This window comes from Eleutherodactylus coqui, chromosome 5, assembly GCF_035609145.1.
Source record: "Eleutherodactylus coqui strain aEleCoq1 chromosome 5, aEleCoq1.hap1, whole genome shotgun sequence".
Taxonomy (NCBI): Eukaryota; Metazoa; Chordata; class Amphibia; order Anura; family Eleutherodactylidae; genus Eleutherodactylus; species Eleutherodactylus coqui.
The window spans coordinates 158,629,411-158,651,292 of NC_089841.1; the positions used below are offsets into that span (position 1 = coordinate 158,629,411).

Below are 21,882 nucleotides of genomic sequence, written 5' to 3' on the forward strand. Positions count from 1 at the left end.
TCCGCTGTGAGCACAGCGGAAGTATCGCATGATTACGAGTCATCGCCGGCGCGTCATGCGTGCCAGACATGACTCGCACAGCAGATCCGGAGAGGGGAGTAGAGGTCTTTTGGGGGGCGCCGTGTTGGACTCCGCTGCGATATTCCGCTGGCGGAGTCAAACACGGCCGTGGGCATGAGATCTTAAGGACAACGAAAGGCAACAGTAGTCAGCTAGAGGTTGAAAAGGTGGGTTAAGGCTGGGATGGACATGGTGGTAAGGTTAGGGATGAGGTGGGGTTGGGTTAAAAGCACAATAAAAATCTTTATATTTCAATTTATTAATCTTTCAAAATAGTTCAAAAACCGAAAGTCACACCTAAATTTTTTTTAAAATATCAAAACTACTAAAAAGTAAAACAGAACACTCTATGCCTAATCCGTAGTTGGATGTGTAGGTGAGCAACTTCTCTATCTACATTAAAACACGACCAGTCTTGATAGCATTAATATTTTATTTACATTAGGGGACTAGTCAGGAGTAAATACAATAAAATTTAATACTGCTGAAATACAGCCATAATTTAAAGTTTGCACATAAAAAGACATGTAAAATGGATAAAACGGCACATTTCCAGAAGACAGAGACAGAACACCACGGCCCACTTCAAAAAGCATCTTTCCCTGGAAAGAGAATCAGACATTATTTTTTTCGCTGTGGGCATACAATTATTTCACGTAGTGTCTATGGATATGTACCCTATTGCAGCCATTTTAACTGCTCTAAACACATTAAAAAGAACCTCCCCAAAGTAGTATTGCTTAGAAATATTTCACCGCTTTATTTCTATAGCTCTTATGCAGTTACTTTTAAATTTGAGAGGCACTGAAGCCGTAATAAATAGAAAATTGGTTTCAAAGGTGAACTCACTCTTTACAATAGGTGTATATCCTAGCCATGGGAAGCACAAAAAAAACCCCAAACACTTAATCGCATACCAGTTTCTAAAATTGAAATGTTACACTAAATATTAAGTACAATTATTGGTCAGCAACTGTACAATAATAATACAAGGAGTTGTGACTGAGTCCTCAATTTTGAAATTGACACTATACCTCATGAGAGAAGAGAAATGAGAGCATCCAGGAATTTGCTGCGGTCTTCTGTCCTAAGTTCAATTACTAAATGCAAAATAGACAAAGAAACGTAACTACATGTAATTTGTCATGTTCTATTGACTAATAGTTTCAAAATCATTATCCATCAGTTGTCTCTTCAGGGGCTATTGGAAGGGTGGAGTGCCGCTTGTGAAGAAAACAACCCCCAGCCCTTCCACTACAGTGTGGTGGGGAAAATTCCAACCACTCAAAACATGTTAAGAGGGGCATGGGTCAAACTGAACCCCCAGCCTGACCTCATTAAAGCCACTACAGCAGCTACTGTGCAGCCAGCCAGAGAGACTGAAGATAAATCTGAGAAGTCCGACTCACAACATCTCAATGCAATTCATAACTACATTAATAATGGTTACTCACTAGACATATCAAATTGATTGTGAAGAGTCCGAGAACTAGTACTCTCCGCAGCTTTCTCAAAGGCTCGACCAAAGAAACTAGAGGTTTAAAAAAAACAAAAAAAACCACACAAATATGTACATAAATATTCCAATACTGTGGAGGTTACGGCATTATTTACAAAGTAAAAAATGGCTTCAATCCTTAGAGTGATTGCCTATTGTTAAGATAGAGAAAATAGTGACTGGCAGCATTCAGCAATGTAGAAAAATACAAAATTTATTTCCCCATTACAAAAATTTCAGCAACGGTTCGGTCGCAATGGACCTTCCTCAAGCCAAGAGGAAGGCTTGAGGAAGGCCCATTGCGACCGAAACGTTGCTGAAATTTTTGTAATGGGGAAATAAATTTTGTATTTTTCTACATTGCTGAATGCTGCCAGTCACTATTTTCTCTATCTGGATTGCACCCCCGGAGCCTTTCTGGTTTAGGCTTCCGACTGGCGTTTGCATATCGTCTTGCCTGGCTCTATATGAGGATATATGCTGTGCTGCTGAGAACCTCCTTTTTCTATTCAGGCATATTGTTAAGATGTGATCAGCTACCTGCACAGAATGTGACTATGATACAACTGAAGTCATGAAGGCGATACATTAATACAACTGCACTGAGCTTCACAAATTCTCAGAACCAGTAGGAGACCGTAGAGGTCAAACCCCAAGTGATCATAAGCTGATGACATTTCCTAGTGATACGCCAGCACTTTTTACAGTGGAATACTCCTTTATACTAAATTAGCAAAATATGAATATAATACACCCATCCGAATGAGCCCTCTAACGCAGCAACAAACAGACATGGTGTGACAGCTCCAACTGATCTATACTGAAGAAATCTGCAGACATCCATTCTTCTTTAGTGTAAGGAAACACATCCTGCGTTCACTCAGACTATAGACTCATTCACATCAGTGTCAGATCCCATTCTGTTAAAAAAAAAAAAAAAAAAAAAACAGGAAGAAAAGAGCAAAATGCTGTGTCATTTAGTCCTGTAAATGCCAGAATCCGAATGGACCTCATTATAGTCATTTGGGTCCGTTTGGTCCCGTTCTAACAATTCCATCTGGGCACTGGATGCCATTTTGCTGTTACATAACAGAAGAAACAGAATCAAAAAGCACCGATGTGAATATGCCCTAATCTGTTCCTTAAAGAAGGTGGTCTTACTTCTTTTTGTCAGAGCTCTCAACTTCTGGAGGAATTCCCACCATAATCACTGTCCCCTTCTCAACATCCAGTGGAGCTGCCAGAACCAGAGGGAGCAGCTTACATCGCTTGTTCTTGGTCTTCAAAAACAAACAAAAAATTAGTTAAAAACAACGTCATTTCATGCTATACAGTCATATGCAACGTCCGTATCCTTCATTAGCAAACACAGAATATTTGAGAAATCATTCACCTTTTAAAAAGACTAATAAATGTAACTGCAGTTCCAGATCCAGGATGTGGAGACTCGAGCAAAAATACTGTAAAAGGTTGATATAAATATCTCAAAACAGAACTTTGAACTATTAGCTTGAGCTAATGACAGGAGGATATCCCTCAAAACTGGAGGAAATATGATTTTCCCAGCCAACGGAAAAGGGTTTTTTACTGTATGGACAGCCAAGGAAAGGCTAACAATTGAAGCAGAGAGAACTGCACATCTTTAAAGCAATACAGGAAAAAAAAACAAAAAAAACCCACAAACACATTTGTAGAGCTGGAGGCAGTAATAAATCATGAAGTCAGGAAAACCCTCATCTCCTTTCTGACAGAAAGCCGGCGATTGTCCTCCTAAGTTTATCTCAATTTCAAGTCTGCTTGTCCATCTAAGGATGCTTTGCAGTTTGACCTAAATCTCATGAGAATACGACTTCTACTGAGCAAGCAGGTTGCCATTTTTTCCCATTCCTTTAATAAAAGGGTCTTCAAGGACTTTGACACTGATAGGGTGTCCTTAGCTGGTAAAAGATAAAGTTGACCCAGAACTTGGCAGAGCCCCTTCAGTCAGCTGATGCATGGGGGTCAGACTCCCACTGACCTGACATTGATGAGCACACCAAGGCTAGACTATGATTTTCAAAGTTCCAGAAAAACCTTTAACTCCATTGAACAGTAATTTAATCATGCCCCATAACCCAGCATTCATGTTAAAAGCTCTGTCTTTGGAAGGAGGTTTTCAGGCACAAACATATCACTGACCAATCCTTAGGATAAGCCATCAATAGTTGATTTGCAGGGTTCTGCTGCTTGGGATCTCCGTCAATCAGCTGATTGAAGAAGCCTGAGAGCAGTTCAGTCCCATTCAAGTCAATGGGCTGAGGTGCGATATCAGGCATAGCCGCTATACAATGTACGATTCTGTGACCAAGGGCTTTTTTACACAGGCCGATCAATTGTTCAGGGTAAATGCATGTCCTGACTGAATGATCGTTCATTCGCTGTTCAGTTTCTACCACCAAGAAAGATCATTATTGGCGACATAAAATATATCTTTTAGTTCAGATACAAAAAAAAACAACTATCTGCTATATATTTAACTGACAACCAGCAGGCCATCTACTGTTGATTGACCTTATGGTTTTACAATAATTCTGAGTAGGTCTTCTATTAAAATCAAAGTCTTATATAGCAACAGCTAATGCTTAAATTGGGTATAAATATATGTTGGCACGCGGGAATGAAGGGGTATTCGTGTAGTAAGGAGCCCTACAGAACTCATGCACAGTACAGCACCTCAAACCACACAGCAGATAGGACAGCAGTAGATCATAAAGCTGAGAGGTTTTGCACTTGCAGACTATAAAAAGCCAGAGATAATTAAAAGGTGGCAATTCACATAAAAGACAGAGACTTGTTAAAAAGGACAAATCGGAGCAGAAATATTAGATACAACTATTAGACTATACTTGTCAAAATGTTAACATTTATTGTCTTTTATTTGATAGTGCTTTGAACAGAAGGCGTTAATTAACCCCTTAATGACGTAGACTCTATTTTCTCCCCCCCTTTAAAAAATAAAAAACATAACAAAAACATAACTCCTTTATTTATCTATCGACGTCGCTGTATGTGGGCTTGTTTTTTGCGGGATGTGGTTTTTTTTCAATGGTGCTATTTAAAGTACCATGTAATGTACTGAAAAACTTTTAAAAAATACTAAGTGGAGTAAAATGAAAAAAAGGAAAAAAAAAAACATTCCGCCATCTTTCAGTGCGTCTTGTTTCTACGGCGCACAAACTGCAACAAAATGACATGATAACTTTATTCTAGGAGTCGGTACGATTACCACGATACCAAACTTGTATAGCTTTTTTGCTGTACTATTAATTTTTTTCAAAGATATTTCATTTTTTTACAATTCTTTTCTGCCGCCATCTTCTGCGCGCAATAACTTATTTTTCCATCGACGTCGTTATATGAGGGCTTATTTTTTGTGAGATGTTCTGTAGCTTATATTGGTACCATTTCAGAATACATACAACAACTTTTTGATCACATTTTATTGCATTTTTTCTGTAAGGCAGGGTGACTGAAAAAGTGCACTTGTGGATTTATTTTATTTTTCCGGATGACGTTCACCATACGGGATAAATAATGCGCTACTTTGATAGATCGTACTTTTACAGACGCGACGATACCAAATATGTATTTTTGTTTTAGGAGTTAGATTTTTTTTTTTAATTATAGATATGGCAAAAAGGGGAGCGATTTAAACGTTTAATACTTTCCCGCCACCCACAATTAGTAAAACTTTATTGATCTTATTTCTACTTTTTTTTAGCCCTTGCAGGGGACCACAACTAGCGATGCTTTGATCGCTCCTGCAGTATGATGTAATGTCACAGCATTACATCATACCGCAACCTGACAGGCAGTCTATCAAAACACCCCACGGGGACAGCTTGATAGGCAGTATGCTAAGGCAGCCCTGGCCATGACACCTGCATGTCTCCCTGTGATCTCATCGCTGGGGTGGGGGCAATTGTAGCTATTGTCTGCAGGTTTCAGTTGTAATAAACAGCCAACGCCCATGGTGTATGAAGAGTGGTCGCGCCGCAATCTCTCTTCATACATCAACGCTGCAGGACATAAATGTACGCCCTGGAGCGGGCAGGTGTTAAAAACCATTGAAAAACTAAAACACAACTTGTAACATGAGTTTTTAACTATGGTAGTCCAGGGGCCAAGATTCTCACTGATTCCTAAGATAAAGGGGCATATCTGTTTTTTGGGGTTTTTTGGCTGCGAATTAGTGGGGGTTTTTTAAACCACACACACACTATTGGGTGCATACTCACAGAGCTGACAAAGGATTTCAGCAAGTATTTACAGAGTAGACTCAAGGACACAGGTTTAGAAAACATCTTGACATCTGGAGTTCCCTAGAGATAAAAATAAATAAGTTAGGTTACAGAGTAATGCATTCTATACCGAACCTCACTATAAACTAAATGTTATGCTTTTTTTTTACCAATTAAAACCAGATACTGCCACATTTTTTCCAATGATTTTATTTTTGATTGTAGATTTAATTTTTTTTGTGTACGTGACTATGGCCCATGTTGCCCAAAGTGCTTTCAGAGATTTGCTTTACAGTAACCAGATGGACGATGGGAACCAGTGGTCTGGAGAGAACTCGTCTTCTATGGGAGAATATTCTGAGCAGAGGTCATTGTGCAGGGAGGAGGTGAGCTGCTACTACCTGTTGTGAATGGTTGTGATCCCTTGTTATCCATATGTAGATGTTACCTCTATAGTTTAAATTCTTTATTTATGAAACGTGGGGAGGATACAGAAAGGAACAAGGGTAGGTAGGTTACAAGTGCAACAGCACAAAAGGGTTTCCAAATCTTCCATACTAATAAAACAGATTACAAAAGGGTTACCTCTATTGTAATCCTGCCTGTGATAATGAGAGGACTATGAAAAAAGTGATCTATACAGATGTGGAAGTGTCAAACCATTATAAGGCTCAGTGTGAAGACTAAAGCCCCATTTACACGCAAAGATGGTTGCTCAAAATTCGTTCAAGAGATCGCTTAAATCAGGGGTCCCCAACCACCGGGCCGCGGACCGGGCCGTTGGATGTTTAGCGCCGGTCCGCAGCACCGCCGGGAAATTTTGCTCTAAACACAAGGCCCGCGGCCCGAATCCGGCCCGCTGCCTTGTGTTTTGTGGCCCGCAGCGTGCGGACGCCGCTCACCACTGAAGCGATTACCCCGCTGGTAATCCCGCTGATCCCGACGCACACTGACATCTGTGCAACCAGGATTCTCCTCCCCGAGTCCCCTGCTCATTAGTTCCGCAGGAGAGGACTCGGGGAGGAAGCGCTCCGGGCTGCATACTGACGTCAGGGCAAGCAGACAGAGCGACAGCAGGGAGGAGGTAAGTATATGGGTTGGGAGGACTGCTTACTATTAGGGGGGCTGTCTATTACTGAGGGGCGGGGGCTGTCTATTACTGAGGGGCGGGGGCTGTCTATTACTGAGGGGCGGGGGCTGTCTATTACTGAGGGGCGGGGGCTGTCTATTACTGAGGGGCGGGGGCTGTCTATTACTGAGGGGCGGGGGCTGTCTATTACTGAGGGGCGGGGGCTGTCTATTACTGAGGGGCGGGGGCTGTCTATTACTGAGGGGCGGGGGCTGTCTATTACTGAGGGGCGGGGAGATAAATTATATGCTGCCCTATGTGTGTGCTGGGGGGGGGGGGGTAGACTATATACTGCCCTATGTGTGTACTGCCAGGACATTAAAAATGTCATAATTAAATAAGAATGGACTAAACTCCAACCCCCTTCATAACCCCACCCTGTATAACCAAAGCCCCGCCCAACCCAGCCGGGCCTTGTAAAAATGGTCTTGCTGGAAGCTGATCCCTGGTGCCAAAAAGGTTGGGGACCACTGGCTTAAATGACAGTTTGAGCAATCATTTTGCATAAACTACTAATGGGCACTAATGCCCATTAGTAGCTTATTAGTGTCATTTGCATATAAATGAAGCTCTCTTCGGTGTATGGAGATAACAGCAGGTGGTCTGTTATCTGCATGCAGCTCTATTGTTCTCCAGTGGCACAGCAGCTGAAACCAATGTTATCAGCGCTCCCGTGGAGAATCAGAGTGGGGTCCCGGCTATCAGCTGGCCAGTCAAAAGATGGTTTTTATGCTGAACAAAAAATCATTGTTCGGCCGAAAAGCTAACGATGGTAGCATTTACATGTTTGAACGAATTTTGAGCGATAATCATTGTGTGTAAAGGGGCCTCAAGATTGCAAGGAATTTTCTTTCTCTGCAATATATTGAAATAAAAATAAACTTTTAAGATATATATATATTTTTTTTTTTTACTGAATAACTTGAATTTAAACGATAGATAATTTTTTATGATGACATTTCCTTTAAAACAAATTATTCTATTGCTCCTACAGGAGAGTGCAGTTCCAGTATCATCGTCTCAAGCTTATATGTAGCACAGAAGAATAATTTTTACTAAATTAGCTATAGCAAAAATGAACTACAGTAATCCAACTTTTCAACATCTCCAGAATATTGCCCAAAATGTAATTACCTCTGATGTGTCTGTAAGCTCCAAACACCCACACCCTGTATATTGCTTACAATTGTTGCATATATACTGAATGCACATTAGGTTTTTTTATTACACAAACCCTTCTTTTGAAATACGATAGCATTCCGATAAAGACTAATAAGGCTGGAAGCCTCATACCAACCTCCATAAGATAACAGTACAGGAAAGGGCCCTGGGATAGAATAAGATTAGTGCATATGCAGCTGGCTACAGTCTGTTGAATGGCACGTAATAACTTCTTAGAGAGATCCAGGCCATGATGCAGTTTATCAAGGTTGCTTCTGCAAGTTAATGAGAAAAAAATTTAAAGGGAAAAATATTTGCATATCAAAAGGTTGCAAAATGAAAATGGTTGTGTGTTCCAAAAACATAGAACTAGTAATTAAGGGTGGCTTTACAAAAAGGACAATTATTGGCAGAAATACCACTCAAAAAGAGTGATTTTCAGTGCCAGTTGCACCATATAAGCACAGGACACAACAGGCTATTGAGCAATATAGTAGATTTAAAATCACTGCAGCTAAGCGACTAGGAAGTTCTTGCACTAAATGAACAGGCAATCATACATCTTTGAATGACTGCCTGTTCACAGTGAATGGGAGATTGGCTGCCAGTGAGGTAAATAAAGGAGTGAAGGAATATACTTTAGGGTGCCTGCACACGAGCAGAATTTCAAGCGCGTGATTTTAGGCACATAATCCGCCCCAGACCGCAGCCAATATACTCCTATGAGGATCCGCAGTTGTCCCCAGACGGACGGATGTGTATCGCGTTTTTTCACGCGCGTGAAAAAATCTGCGACCTGTTCTAATTTTGGTCGGATCATGCGCGTGAAGCCTCCAATACAAGTGAATGGGTGCGTTTTTTCACGCAGTACATCCGCAGTGCAGCTGCGGATGGAGTCACTGGTTGCTATGACTACAGGAAGTAGGCATGGTAGGAGGCGTCCCAACACACAGCACAGAGCTTCACAGGCACATTTCAACTGCAGATCTGTCCTTTCAGTCCCCTCATCTACCAGAGAGCAGCCAGCAGACACCAGCCTGCCACAAGCCATAATGATCGACATGGGGAAACTTGTGGCAATCATGCAGGACTTCCCCAGCCTATGGGACAGTAACTCCCCAGAATACCTCGACAAGAACAGAAAGGAACAATCCTGGCGTCTACTGTCCGCGCAGGTTTATGGGGATGCGTGGACGAACGCAGTAGAAGCAGAACAGAAGAACTTGCGTGAGTATTATTCGCTATTGCGTCAAATGTACTTTTTTTTTCATTTTAACCCCTTAGTGGCCAAGCAGTTTTACTTTTGTTTTTATTGTGCTTTTTTCCATCCCCACTTTTAACCCCTTAGTGACGGAGCTTTTTTGCTTTTTTCCCCCCTACTCCCTAAAAAAATCGTAGTTCCTTTATTTATCCATCGACGTCGCTGTATAAGGGCTTGTTTTTTTTTGCGGGACGAGTTGTATTTTGCAATGGCACTATTTATTGTACCATATAATTTACTGAAAAACCTTTAAAAATTGTAATCGGAGAGAAAAAAAAAAAAAGACTTTCCACCATCTTTCGGTGCGTCCTATTTCTGCAGCGCGCAAAGTGCAACAAAAACGACCCGATATTTTTATTCTATGGGTCAGTACGATTACTACGTTACCAAACTTATATAGTATTTTTATAGTACGTCCGAAAAAAGTTACATGGATCAACCATGCCCACAAAGACATCTGCTCACCGGGTGAAAGCATGTTGCCAGAATAATTTAATGGTGCTCGCACAAGCAAGAGGGACAAAACGGAGTCTGGGTGTTGGTTTTTAAGCTGTTTTCCAGGGAATGGGCAGTTCTCTAGGGGTTGGGTTTACAATAAGGGTGTCTTCCGGATTTTTCTGCGCGTTTTTTCCGCAACACATCCGCGTATATCCGCGCGTGATTTTTCACGCATCCGCAAGCACATTTAGGGCTCATGTCCACGGGCAAAATATGATTTAAGATCCGCAGCGGATATCCCGCATGCGGATCCGCATCCCATAGGGATGCATTGACCACCCGCGGGTAGATAAATACCCGCGGATCGTCAATAAAAGGGATTTAAAAAAAAATGGAGCATGGAAAAATCCGGACCATGCTCCATTTTCGTGCGGGTCTCCCGCGGGGACGGCTCCCGCGGGCTTCTATTGAAGCCTATGGAAGCCGTCCGGATCCGCGGGAGACCTAAAATAGGAATTTAAAGTATTTACCATCCGGCGCGGGCGGGGAAGGTCAGCTGTTCCTCACGGCCGCATCTTCCTTGCTTCGGCTCGGCGGATGTGCCCGGCGCATGCGCGCGGCACGTCGGCGACGTGCCGGCGACGTGCCGCCGGCGTCAGGAATTCATCCGCCGGCCGAAAATGAAGATCCGGCCGTGAGGAACAGCTGATCTTCTCCGCCCGCGCCGGATGGTAAATACTTTTAAATTCTTATTTTCGGCGCTCATGTCCGCGGGGCAGGAGGGACCCGCTGCAGATTCTCCATGGAGAATCTGCAGCGGATCTGATTTTCCCCGTGGACATGAGGCCTTAGGTACCATACGCGTGTGAAAATCCGCTAGTGGAATCCGGAACGCTCGTGTGCAGGCGGCCTTAAGCAGCAATAAAACAGACATAGGAGTCCTAGTTTCACATATGATATAATGGGTATAAAGTGAAATGGTAACGTTGAAAAGAAAGCAAGCACAACATCTGGCTACATAGGTGTAGCACTAAGCAACCATATTAAAAAGGTCTCTACCTGGTTATTCTAGTTTTGTCATCATATGTTTTTTTCCTATAGCATTTTAAGTGGTATTCCCAAAATTGACCTATCACCTATTCACAGAATAGGTGATAAGTCTGATCAGTGGGGGTCTCACTGTTGAAATCCCTAGCAAAAGCAGAGAACGGGGTTCCTTTGTGCCCCAGAGACTGAATGGAGCAGCGGCCAAGTACGTATGGTGCCACTCCATTCATTCTCAAAGGGCTTGCTGGAGAAAGCTGAGCACCATATAATATGTCGATGTGCAGTTCATCTTTTTCTCTACCCTTTGCTATTACACAGTACACATATTTACAACGTTGGCCCTTTGGGTGACATGCAGGAACATAAAGCCATGTCATGTAGATTCAGTAAGTCAGGACATTTTTCTGGCTTGTGTGCTAAACTAAACCAGAAAGCAAAGTGAACAGAATCTTTGACAGGGAAAATGAAAGCACTGTTCCTTCTACATATGAATGGGGGTAAAGTGTAGACATGGTCTACCTGGACAAGCTGTCTAAAGCCTTGATAAAGTTATCAGTGCCATGCTCCTCTTTCTCAGGGTTTTCCAAGAGTGAAATGACAGCCAACACAACGTCACTGGCCAGAAACTTATTCTTGAAACCAAACTGCACACTGAAGGTCTGCACCCTGATGTCCTTCATCCTGTCAATTAAAGAACAAGAGTCATTTAGGAAACAGAAAAAGGAAAACCACTTCTGTAGGCATTTTATTTATTTTTTAAGGAAAGCTACTCCAGTTAAGGGGAATCTGTCATCAGGTTAGGGCAGCATGAACCGGGGACATGCAAGCACAGCACCCCCCTGTAGGGTTTATTCTGAAACGCTTTCTCCCCTTTTGTGTATCAGAAGAGATCTGTGACTCTGCATGATGTGGGCAGGGATAAGCAGACGCTGCTGCCTCCATGACTTGGAGCTCAGTGCCCAATTCAAGCTTCAAAAGTTTTTTTTTATTCTGAGCTGCCGCACTGTGCCTACCTGTGTTTTGAGCAGTATGAACCTGGTAACAGAAACCTTTTAAATACAAAATTTTTTTAGCTGGATTTCTTCTAATTAATTTGCAAGTGGTCTATTTTTTTACACTACAACAGCCATGCCTCATGCTGACTACCATGTAAAAGCTCTGCACTTACCTTGTATAACAGATGCAGAAGTGGGTTTTATGAATTTATAATATGCAAATTATTTGTATTTACCTTATTAAAGTATAGATCTTACAATATTTTTTTATCTGAATTTCTTCTTGAAAGGTTTTATTGTACTCAATGCAGTGGTTATTCTCGCACTTAAGACTGAGTCCCTACAGTAACGGCGACACCTACAGGCTTAGTACTGAAGCTACACTAAGACGTGAAGAACAGACTTTGCACCATAATACACTTGTGTGAAAACTGACAGTATAATGAAAATTCTCTTATTATAGCAATGTGAATTCCACCTGGATAAGGGCTTCACACTCTCCCCGTGGTGAACTGAAACTCCGGGGTCCTATCAAATTACCCGTCATGACCAGAAGACTGGCAGAGAAGAGCTGAATGGCCAAGATGCCACCAGCCAGAGATCTGCAGCTAAAGCAAGACATGCTGGGGACCCAAGTAAAGGGGCAGCTGTAAAACTGCAGCACTTTGCCAAAATAGCATCAGCAGATGCAGGTTAGGACCAGTGGTCTGCCATCCCTAGTAATCTGCCCATATGTGACAGTGTTGAGGCTTACAGTCTGAAAGACTAGTAGGACAGGGCAACTATTACAACTGATGTGCCTATGGATGACTGTACTCCTCACACTCCACATCCTGCTATTGAATCTGCTTTGAAGAAAACCACTTTTAAAAGACATTATGATATCTATAGGAAAATGCACTAAGAATAATACATCTCTCACCCCACAGGTGGGAAGAATTAGAGAGGGGGGTCTCCATCATGAGGCAAGACCTTAAAAAGCTCTCTGAAAGATCCACTACCTTGGAAGGGCGGGCCAGTAATTTAGAGGATGTGATGGCCGGCACACGGAACAATATGCTGGCCATCACATCCTATAAACCCCTGACCCATGAGAGCAGAGATTTAGTAGCCTCAGACCCATGGTTGTATTACCTCCCTGCGCAACTGCAACATCTCAGAGGATGGGGATCCTACATATCATCTTTGACGAAACTAAACACGCTGTGCATTCTGATCATCTGTTAACGACATTGAGGCCGCTTTCACACGGGCAGTATTGATTTGGATGTAAGAAAGTCGCATCACTGTCACTGCTACACGCTTGTGATTTTCTCGCAAAGACATCGCATTGCATGTAGTCCCGATTTGTTTGTGTGATTTTATAAGAATTTGTATAGCTCTCCATACCAGGCAGAGTTTTTGCACATAGCATGCGTATTGCTGGTGGTGGAAAAAAAAAAAAAAATTAAAAAAAAAAATCACTAAGCGCAGCAGTAAAGAACATGCTGCGATTTTGTAGCCTTGATATCTTGCACGCTACAAAACATCACGTGTGTGGAAAAACCCATAGGGAAGCATGGGCCCTACAAACATGCGATTTCTCGCAATCTCACAATGCGAGAAAATCGGCCAAGGAAAATCGCCTGTGCGGAAGAGGCCGGAAGGCCAGTAAATTTAGAGAGGCCTGTTACCCTGCTTCCACACACTCTGCAATTTACAAAATCTAGTTAAATTTAGATCACAAAATTTACAATGGTAGAAGGATACACAGGATAATCAGCAATCTTTGGGATATTTTTGATGGTAATCAGACTAAAAAGTCTTGTCATTAGTCACAATCTAGATATTCTATAAGATATGCCAAAAATGTCCCTTCACAGTCTACAAAACCCACTTTTTTTCAAGATGGGCTATAAATTAGATTGTGGGCGATTCAGTGGAAGGCCTCTGAACCCCCAGAGAAAGCAGAATTTGTAGCCAAGGTCTCCAGCTAGAGAAAGAGGTTCTCAATAAACAGGGCTTTATTCAGAAATTTGAAAATCTAGGAGCTCTTTGGCTGAATAAGCCAAAACATGCTCCCCTGACACTTATACGATTTTGACAATTTCAAGGTAGTGCGACTGTGTCCTCGGAGAAGCCTTATGGATCCCTATTAGTTTGAAAAGTTCATAATAGCCTTTATGATGAACTAGTTTATTTTCTACATTCAAAAGGGTTTGATTGTTACTTTATATACCAGTTTAGTCACTGTGACAGAGGATCCCAATTTTTTAAACTAATTCACTGTAGGGAACCCAATAGGTTTAAAGTTTAAAATGTAACTTTTATTAAGTATAGATATAAAATAATAACAATGACCCACTAAAATAAACAATACAAACACACACAGAGAGCCAGAAACCATTTGGTTCTATCTATGGTAATAAGGCCCTTATTTGGGCTACCGTGTTCTATGATGTCAGGACACTTGTACGGGTTGCTATTGGTATATATGTCAACCTCTAGTGTCGCACTTGAGGGGTGTAATCCCACACACAGGTACTGTAGGTTTGTCACTTCAAAAAAAAAAAGGACAAAAATGGTATTCGGTGGGGTAAATGTTGATATTAAAGTGTTACCACACGTATATACCCGGAAAATTTGAGGGAATGGTTGTATAATGTAATTTTTACCACAACCAGTTTCCTTATTTACTGTCTGAGTGTGGTATGTTGATACATTTCAAGGAATGAGGTTATTCTATATCAATGTTTAAACCCCTTATTGCTAATACACTAGTTGACGCTACGTGTCACCCCAAGATTTGCTTTGAAAAGCAAAGACAAGGAAAACTATGGGAGCTTCTAAAGTGTCAAGAAATGGTCTAGAGCTTTTCACACTCACATGGTGAAATACACACTATGGAATTAGAAAATCTATACATTTTCTTATATACCATTTTATATAAAAAGTGAATTGGTCAGTCAGCAACCAAATTTTCAGTGAATCCAAGACTTTTACATAACTTTCAGAACATCCTACTGCTGTTGACAGTCAATAAAGCTTAAGGGGGGGGGGGTCCAGTTCTTAATTTTTAACAACTGGAAAAGTACTTAAAAGGTCTGTGCATACTGCAGAACACACAACGACACTGTGGACTGGTGTCTCATCAGGATGTATGGCGTTTTTGCTGTCCATGTGGGCTGCTGCTCCACACAACCCTATGGGAGATACTTTGAGTTCAGTGAAGTTTGCAAGGCTCCAATATTGAAGGTTTAACTTTAGAAGAGGCCATTAAAATGTGATCAGCCCATGTCTTGAACCACAAGAACTCCACCAATAAGCAGAACGAAAGTAATACAGCTCAGACCACGATATGGATCTGAAGGTTAAAATTTCACTGAGGCAGAGGGAACTTAATAATAGAGCCCTAAAATCAAATTTTATTGATCTATATTAAAAACTCTGGGCTTTAGACAAAAAATAACAAAGGACAAAAAGACAAATGTACTCATACGTATCTCAATGTTCCAATGGGGGAGATTCTATACAGGACTATATTGAATAGTTTCAGGTGTCAAACTTTGTTTTGTTTTATTTTGGAATAGAAATCCCATGGGGGGGTGGGGGCAAAAAATTCCAGTAATATCTAAAATCAGTCCCAAGTGTTGGGAAATCGTGATATTCAGGCCGACTGTAGGTATAATACAGCCCACTCATCCGCCCCCCTTTTATTTGGTTGGAGAGTTTGATTTTAAAATTTGATCTGAAGGTTAACATTAGGGTTATATTGCATAGTATAGTGAAATTGCACTATTTGCCATGGTTCTGCAAAAAGCATGGATTTAACCCCACCTATGAGTATACTCTGATGCAAACATGAGTGGGTAATAGATACCACTCCAGAGGTTAGATGCAAACTAAACGTTTTCTTATGTGGAATTATCTGAAGTGGATTACAGGAAGTCCCTTTCCTGGGACCAGTTAAATCAGCTGCAGTGGGGGGGAATCTGGCAGCAAGCATTTAATTTTCAGCAACTGAAATCAATGTGATGAAAAGCTGTCTGAGAAAAAGCAAGCATTTATAAAACAATACCAAAAACCCCAATACAAGCATTTCATTTACCCAAATTTGTTGCCAGATTCTTCAATCATTTCCCGCAGATTTTCCTTTAAGGATATGTCCATGGAGTTAAACTTCTGTTTTACTTGTTTCAATGGAAGCCTGGGAAGAGGATATATATATTACCTTAGTGAGGACAAATGATGAACAGGTGGGCGAAGTGCAAGTTCTATGAAGCAAATCTTGGATTAAAGTTGGCAAGTGTAATACATGAGCAAACTTTTTTTGTCCTTGTAAACACCAGGACTGATCGTACAGCTCATTTAAAAAAAAAACTAAAAAAAAACTAACTAAGGCCTAATGTCCACAGGCGGATCCAATTTGCAGAAATGAAATAATTTTTTAATAAACCCTGCAACGCATGTGCGGCAGCGTTCCGGACGATGCCTCGCACACATCCATAGTTAAGAAGAGGGAAGACGTGCAGAAGACTCGGACGGTAAGTAGAATTCCCGCAGTGTCCTGTGCCATGGGCAGGGTTGGATTCCGCTGCGAGCTCCCGCATGCGGAATCTGATCCATCCGTGGACAACAGGCCTAAGTCTTCAAACTCAGATGAGTGAAGTAAGGCAAAAAAAAAAACAATGAAAAAACAGGTAGCAATTATTGAGAAATTGCCAAACCGCTCATTACATTATTATAAGTGTGGTTATTTTGCCAACAAGGTAGAATTTAAAATAAAATATATATTTTTTTTATTTATTCTTTTTTCCCCAGGCGGAAACTTTAAAACACCATTTAAATTTGGAAGGAGAGCTAGAATGCTTAAGGAATTGTTAAAACACTTGTCTTTGACCCAGTTAAAGCGACTCTTAAAACCTGGGCCAATATTTATGTTGGGAATAGAAAAGGGGAAGTAATAATTCACAACGCTCGCCCTTTGTGCCTTTACACTGGCTCCAGGGCCCCTTTCCATTCTAAAATTATGTAACCACGTATTTAAAAGTCTCCTCAAGTCCCTATAGTGTGGATGTCCCGGTAACAACTATCCTATCATCACTTACCCCATGTCAGCCAAAAATTCTTGAAGCTTTTTTTGGCCTTGCACAGACCAGAGTTTGAGGCTGGCGGACGTATAGCACGAGTTACAGATGCTTTCATATAATGACCAGTGCTGGTATAAAGACAGACGCATACTAACATCCCAATGTTAAAGAAAAACTGGTTTAATAAGGGGTGACAAAATAAGAAGTTAAACAAAACGGATATAAATATAAGTATAAAATACATCCCACACATTTTAACATTACAATGCTGACATACCTCCAGGATACAAGGCTTGGAAAGAAAGACAAAAAAGAAAAATGTATGAAACTCTTGGTTTAACCCTTTTACTGACGGAAGCTTTTGAACATTTTACACCTCTAGTAGTAAGAACAATGTCAACACTTTCGACATTTAAAATTTAACGCAATTATAAAAACAAAAGATTAAAACGACATTACTGCTCATTCATCTATTTTCTCACATTGGTAAACTGCCACTCAGCACTTCATACACAGATACAGTCATGCAATTTTGCATCAAAGTGTAAAGGTTCCTGCATCAGCATATAATGTTATGCTTTGTATTATAATAAAAAAAGTAAAAAGAAATTGACCGATATACTATCCATATCAACATCTCAGTCATAGCAGAAGCCTTCATGATTCACTGCCAAGGAGAGCTGTCCTGGTCATGTGATGTAACTAGCAGGTTACAGGACCCGTAACCTAACTGATCAGTCCAGCCCCACGTGTTCATCAAATACAATCCATGAAAAGTACCTATGGAATGACAGCAGGCAGATCTGAACAACTTCATGGCCTTGTTCTACAGACTTCTATAAGAACATTAAAACACTAAATAAAATTGTGAAATGTGGGGAGAAAACAAATTCCAAGTAGTACAAATTGTGTTCCACTTGCCCAGTCAGACCAACCACCAGGACCCCCACTTGATCAGTGAACACAACCCACTCCCCACTAGTCACAGCAGGTTCTACTGCCACTTATGTTAGAGCTACTCTTGCCACACTAGTCAGAAAGAGATCACTCACCCACTAATCACAGCAAGACCACCACACCCCAAGCAGGGATTTCCACAGTAGTCAATGCAGCGCCCTCACCAAGAAGCACAAGCAGAGCAACCTAACTGAAACTCACCACTCCTACCAAGTGACTAGCTTCTACTTCCTGCATCGGAGTCATTCCATGACAGCCGCAGTGTACCCCGACCTCCCCATCAGGAACAGAGTTTGGCTGCTCCGGCTAGATGGCATGAAGCTGGGCACCAAGATTAGACTCAAGCATCCAAATGTACAATGTGCAGGAGGTAAAATCTGGTCTCCAAAGCATAGCTGCTAGTTAACAGGAGCAGGTTAAAATAATCTTTATTTGTATAGCGCCAACTTATTCCGCAGCACTTTTGAAGCACAGAGGAGATCAAACCGTACAAAGGTTACAAATTGTACTCAAAAATTTTGGGAACAAGAAACAGGGTGATACATAAAGTACAGGGCAGGGGATGGAGCGAGGAGGAGCACAGCAATGCCACGAAAAAGTGGTGTTTTAATATTTTTTTTTTTTTTTTTAATGAAGCAGACGGGGTGTGGGTTGTGCAGGAAGTACATGGGCGAGAAATGTACATGATAGGCGTATAATGGGGCGGGGGACTAGATCAGGAGATTTGGTATGCTTCTTTGAAGAGGTGAGCCTTTAGGGAGTGTCTGAACTGCCATGCATCAGGGATTATCCGGGTTATGTTCATTCCTACAGTAATAAGTCACTAATTTTCTCATTAAGTCTTCTCTGGCCTTTATACTGTACACTGCAGCATCTGAGCCACGACACCCAAGTCAAGCAACTAATGCAGTTGGCTGCAGCCATCTTTTACATGATGTTGGATACTTTTTAATCTCAAATTAAAAACACTGATATAACATAGGGGCTCCAAAAGGGATATATTTTTTAAAGGATACTCATACTCAAAGGCTATCCTCATGCAGTCAATGGACAGGGAGTTCTCTTCATCCTCATTGCGGTGGTTGTGTCTAGAAACATGGCGTTGGAGAGTGCCCACATCAGTCACATATTTCATCCTGTGAAACAGACAAATTTTAAGAACCATGCTGGTCCTTAGTAAATATTCTCACATCGTTAATTAGCGGCTCCACACGGTAACAGTTAAAGGCTCAAATGACAGTGTTTTAGACATGTTTATGGTGAATTTCTACGCTTTAGGGTATTTTCACACCTAGCAGAACTGTTGCAAATTCTCCACAGCAGAAAATCCACTACATGTTAACACACCCTTAATGTAGCTTTTTAATGGCACCACCTGGTCCATATGCATAAAAATAATAGCTTCGCCATTGTTTAATGTTTACGCCGTGTGGTGTAAAGCTAGATGTATTCTCTGAACCAACACAATTACATCTATACCAAACTAATAGAGTATTTAGGTTCTACTAATTTTGCACAATAATTCCCCACCCCCGCCCATCTTCAACATAGCTGTATAAGTGCTAGTTCTTATGAGAGAACTTGTAGTTTTCATTAGTACCATTTTGGATATATGCCTTTTTGATAGCTTTCTATTCCATTTTTTGGTGGACAGAATGAACAAACAGCATAGCTGCAATTTTTCCTTCTCCCTTTTTAGCATTCATGGTGCGGCATAAATGAAACGTTAACCTAAATTCTGCAGGTCAGTACAGTTATGGCAATTCAATACCGCACACAGCCAACAGCAACTCTCAGTCACTTCTGTTAGCCAATATGCAATGGATTTTAGCCGATAAATCCCGCCTGGGCTTTTTTTGGGAGACACATTATTTATAATAAATACATACATACTCTATAATATACACACATACGTAGAAAAATATGTGATCAAGGCTCTCTCAAGCTGCATTTTCAAAAACAGGCTTTTTTTTGGTGCTCACCGTAAAATCCTTTACTCGAATGTTCATTAGAGGACACAGTGAAGACTTTGGGTGTAGAGCCTACCACTAGGAGGCGGACATCAAGTGAACACAAGAATTATTAACTCCTACCAGCTATACCCCTCGTGTAGACACTCATCTAAATAAGTCAGTTTGTACACAAGCAGTATGTAAGGAAAAGGCCCAAAAGCTAAACTATATAACTCGAAAACAACATACAACTAAAGGAAGTAGTGAAGGGGAAATCTCAGAACAATGAAACAGCTGGTTCCCCTGAACAACAGGTGGGTGCTGTCCCTGGCTATGAACATCTGAGAAAAAGATTTTACCGTAACAGGATAATAAAAAAAACAAACAAGAGTCTGGTTTTCTCGGCTGTGGTATTGGGGGACACAGCAAAGACCTTGGGACATTCAAAAGCAGTCCCATGGGGTGGGTCCAAAATAATGGCAAAGCAATCAAGATACTGCTGTCTGCAGAATTCTGCGATCAAGAGCAGCATCATAAGATGCAAAAGTATGCACACTGCAAAATTTTGTGAATATATGAAGTGAAGATCAGAGTCGTAGCCTTGTATACCTGGCGAGCAGAAGCATTCTGGGATACCACCCAGGATGCACCCACCAGGCGTGTGGAGTGAGCCGTGACCTGAAAAGGGGAAGTCCTGCCCTTGGCACGGTAGGCCTCTAAATCGCCAACCTGATCCAATGGGTGATGGTGGACTTGAAGGTCACCAAACCTTAACGAGGGCCATCAGGGATGAGGAACAAAGAATCCAAATGGCAAAAGGGTTCTGTGCGGGATAGATCCACAGTGCATGGACGACATCAAGCTTGTGCATGTGACATTCCGTAGGGTGTGGAGGCTCCGAACAGAAGGCGGGCAAAACAAAGTCCTCGTTGGAGGTGGAAGGAGAAGACCACCATGGACAGAAAGGAAGACCGCCCAGTCCTGATGAAGCACCAAAAAGATAGATCTGCATGATAAAGCGGTGGATTGAAGTAATGGCTACCAGGAATGCAACCTTCCAGGATAGCAGATGGAGGAAAATGTCAGGTATTGACTCAAAGGGAGACAATTGCAATGCCTCCGAGGCAAAACTGAGGTCCCAAGGGGCTGTCGGAAGGTAAGGAGGAACGGCATGTGCTACTCCCTGAAGAAATGTACGCACCATGGATTTAGAAGCCAGGGGAGTTGGAAAAAGGACAGATAGCACAGAGACTTGACCCTGCAAGGAGCTAAGGCTCAAGCCCATATCCATGCGTGATTTAAGGAAGGAAACTATTGTGGGGACAGAAAAATGAATGGGTTGGAGATGATGTTGATGTTGAAGAAGGACTTCCACACCTTATGGTAGATGTGAGAGGAAGATTTTCTGGCCCTAAGCATAGTCCAAACAGGGTCGGCGAACCTTTACACTTTCAAGGCTGCAGATTTGGCAGTCACACCATCAAATGTAGTGTATGCAAATGCAAGTGAAAAGTTGGGCCCTGCTGTGGCAGATCCTGTCTAGATGGCAGAGATCAGGGTATATGGACGAGTAGGGACCCAAGATCACAGGCGTCCAGAAAGGTTTAATGGGAGCACCAGGGAATCCACAGCTAATGCATGAAGCGTGTGACATGAAGAGCGAGAGCTGTTGAGCTTGGATATTATCAAATCCATGCTAACACACCGAATTTGGCAGATAGGTCTGCAAAGATGTCCTTGTGTAGTGCTCATTCAACCAAGGTCTACCATTTCCCTGCTGTGGAAATCCACCATCCAAGTTTCCACTCCCAGAATGTGAATGACTGAAATGGCTGGGACATGTGCCTCTGTCCAGCACAGGATTTCAACAGCCTCCACCACAGTTGCCCTCCTTGTACCTTTCTGGTGGTAAATGAATGCACTGTTCGTCACATTGGCCTTTTGGACACGGATTCGATGATCAGCCAGAATCTGAGACCAATAGGTCAGAGTCAGGGGGATTACTCCGAGTTACAATTCGTTAGTGTGGAGGGAA

At 41.8% G+C, this 21,882-nt stretch overlaps 1 protein-coding gene across 1 annotated transcript in view; it reads right to left on the reverse strand.

Annotated features, from left to right (window-relative positions):
- Positions 1-473: 473 nt before the first annotated feature.
- CDC45 (cell division cycle 45) overlaps positions 474-21,882 on the reverse strand; it is a 37,474-nt gene continuing 16,065 nt past the window's right edge. The window contains exons 10-19 of the mRNA XM_066603499.1: positions 18,912-19,031; positions 16,957-17,088; positions 15,957-16,055; positions 11,394-11,555; positions 8,265-8,403; positions 5,836-5,919; positions 2,720-2,838; positions 1,515-1,591; positions 1,095-1,160; positions 474-662 (exon numbers count right to left, since the gene is read on the reverse strand). Of these exons, the coding sequence (XP_066459596.1) occupies positions 1,096-1,160; positions 1,515-1,591; positions 2,720-2,838; positions 5,836-5,919; positions 8,265-8,403; positions 11,394-11,555; positions 15,957-16,055; positions 16,957-17,088; positions 18,912-19,031 (997 nt within the window). The 3' untranslated portion in view covers positions 474-662; position 1,095. The remainder of the gene's footprint in view (positions 663-1,094; positions 1,161-1,514; positions 1,592-2,719; positions 2,839-5,835; positions 5,920-8,264; positions 8,404-11,393; positions 11,556-15,956; positions 16,056-16,956; positions 17,089-18,911; positions 19,032-21,882) is intronic.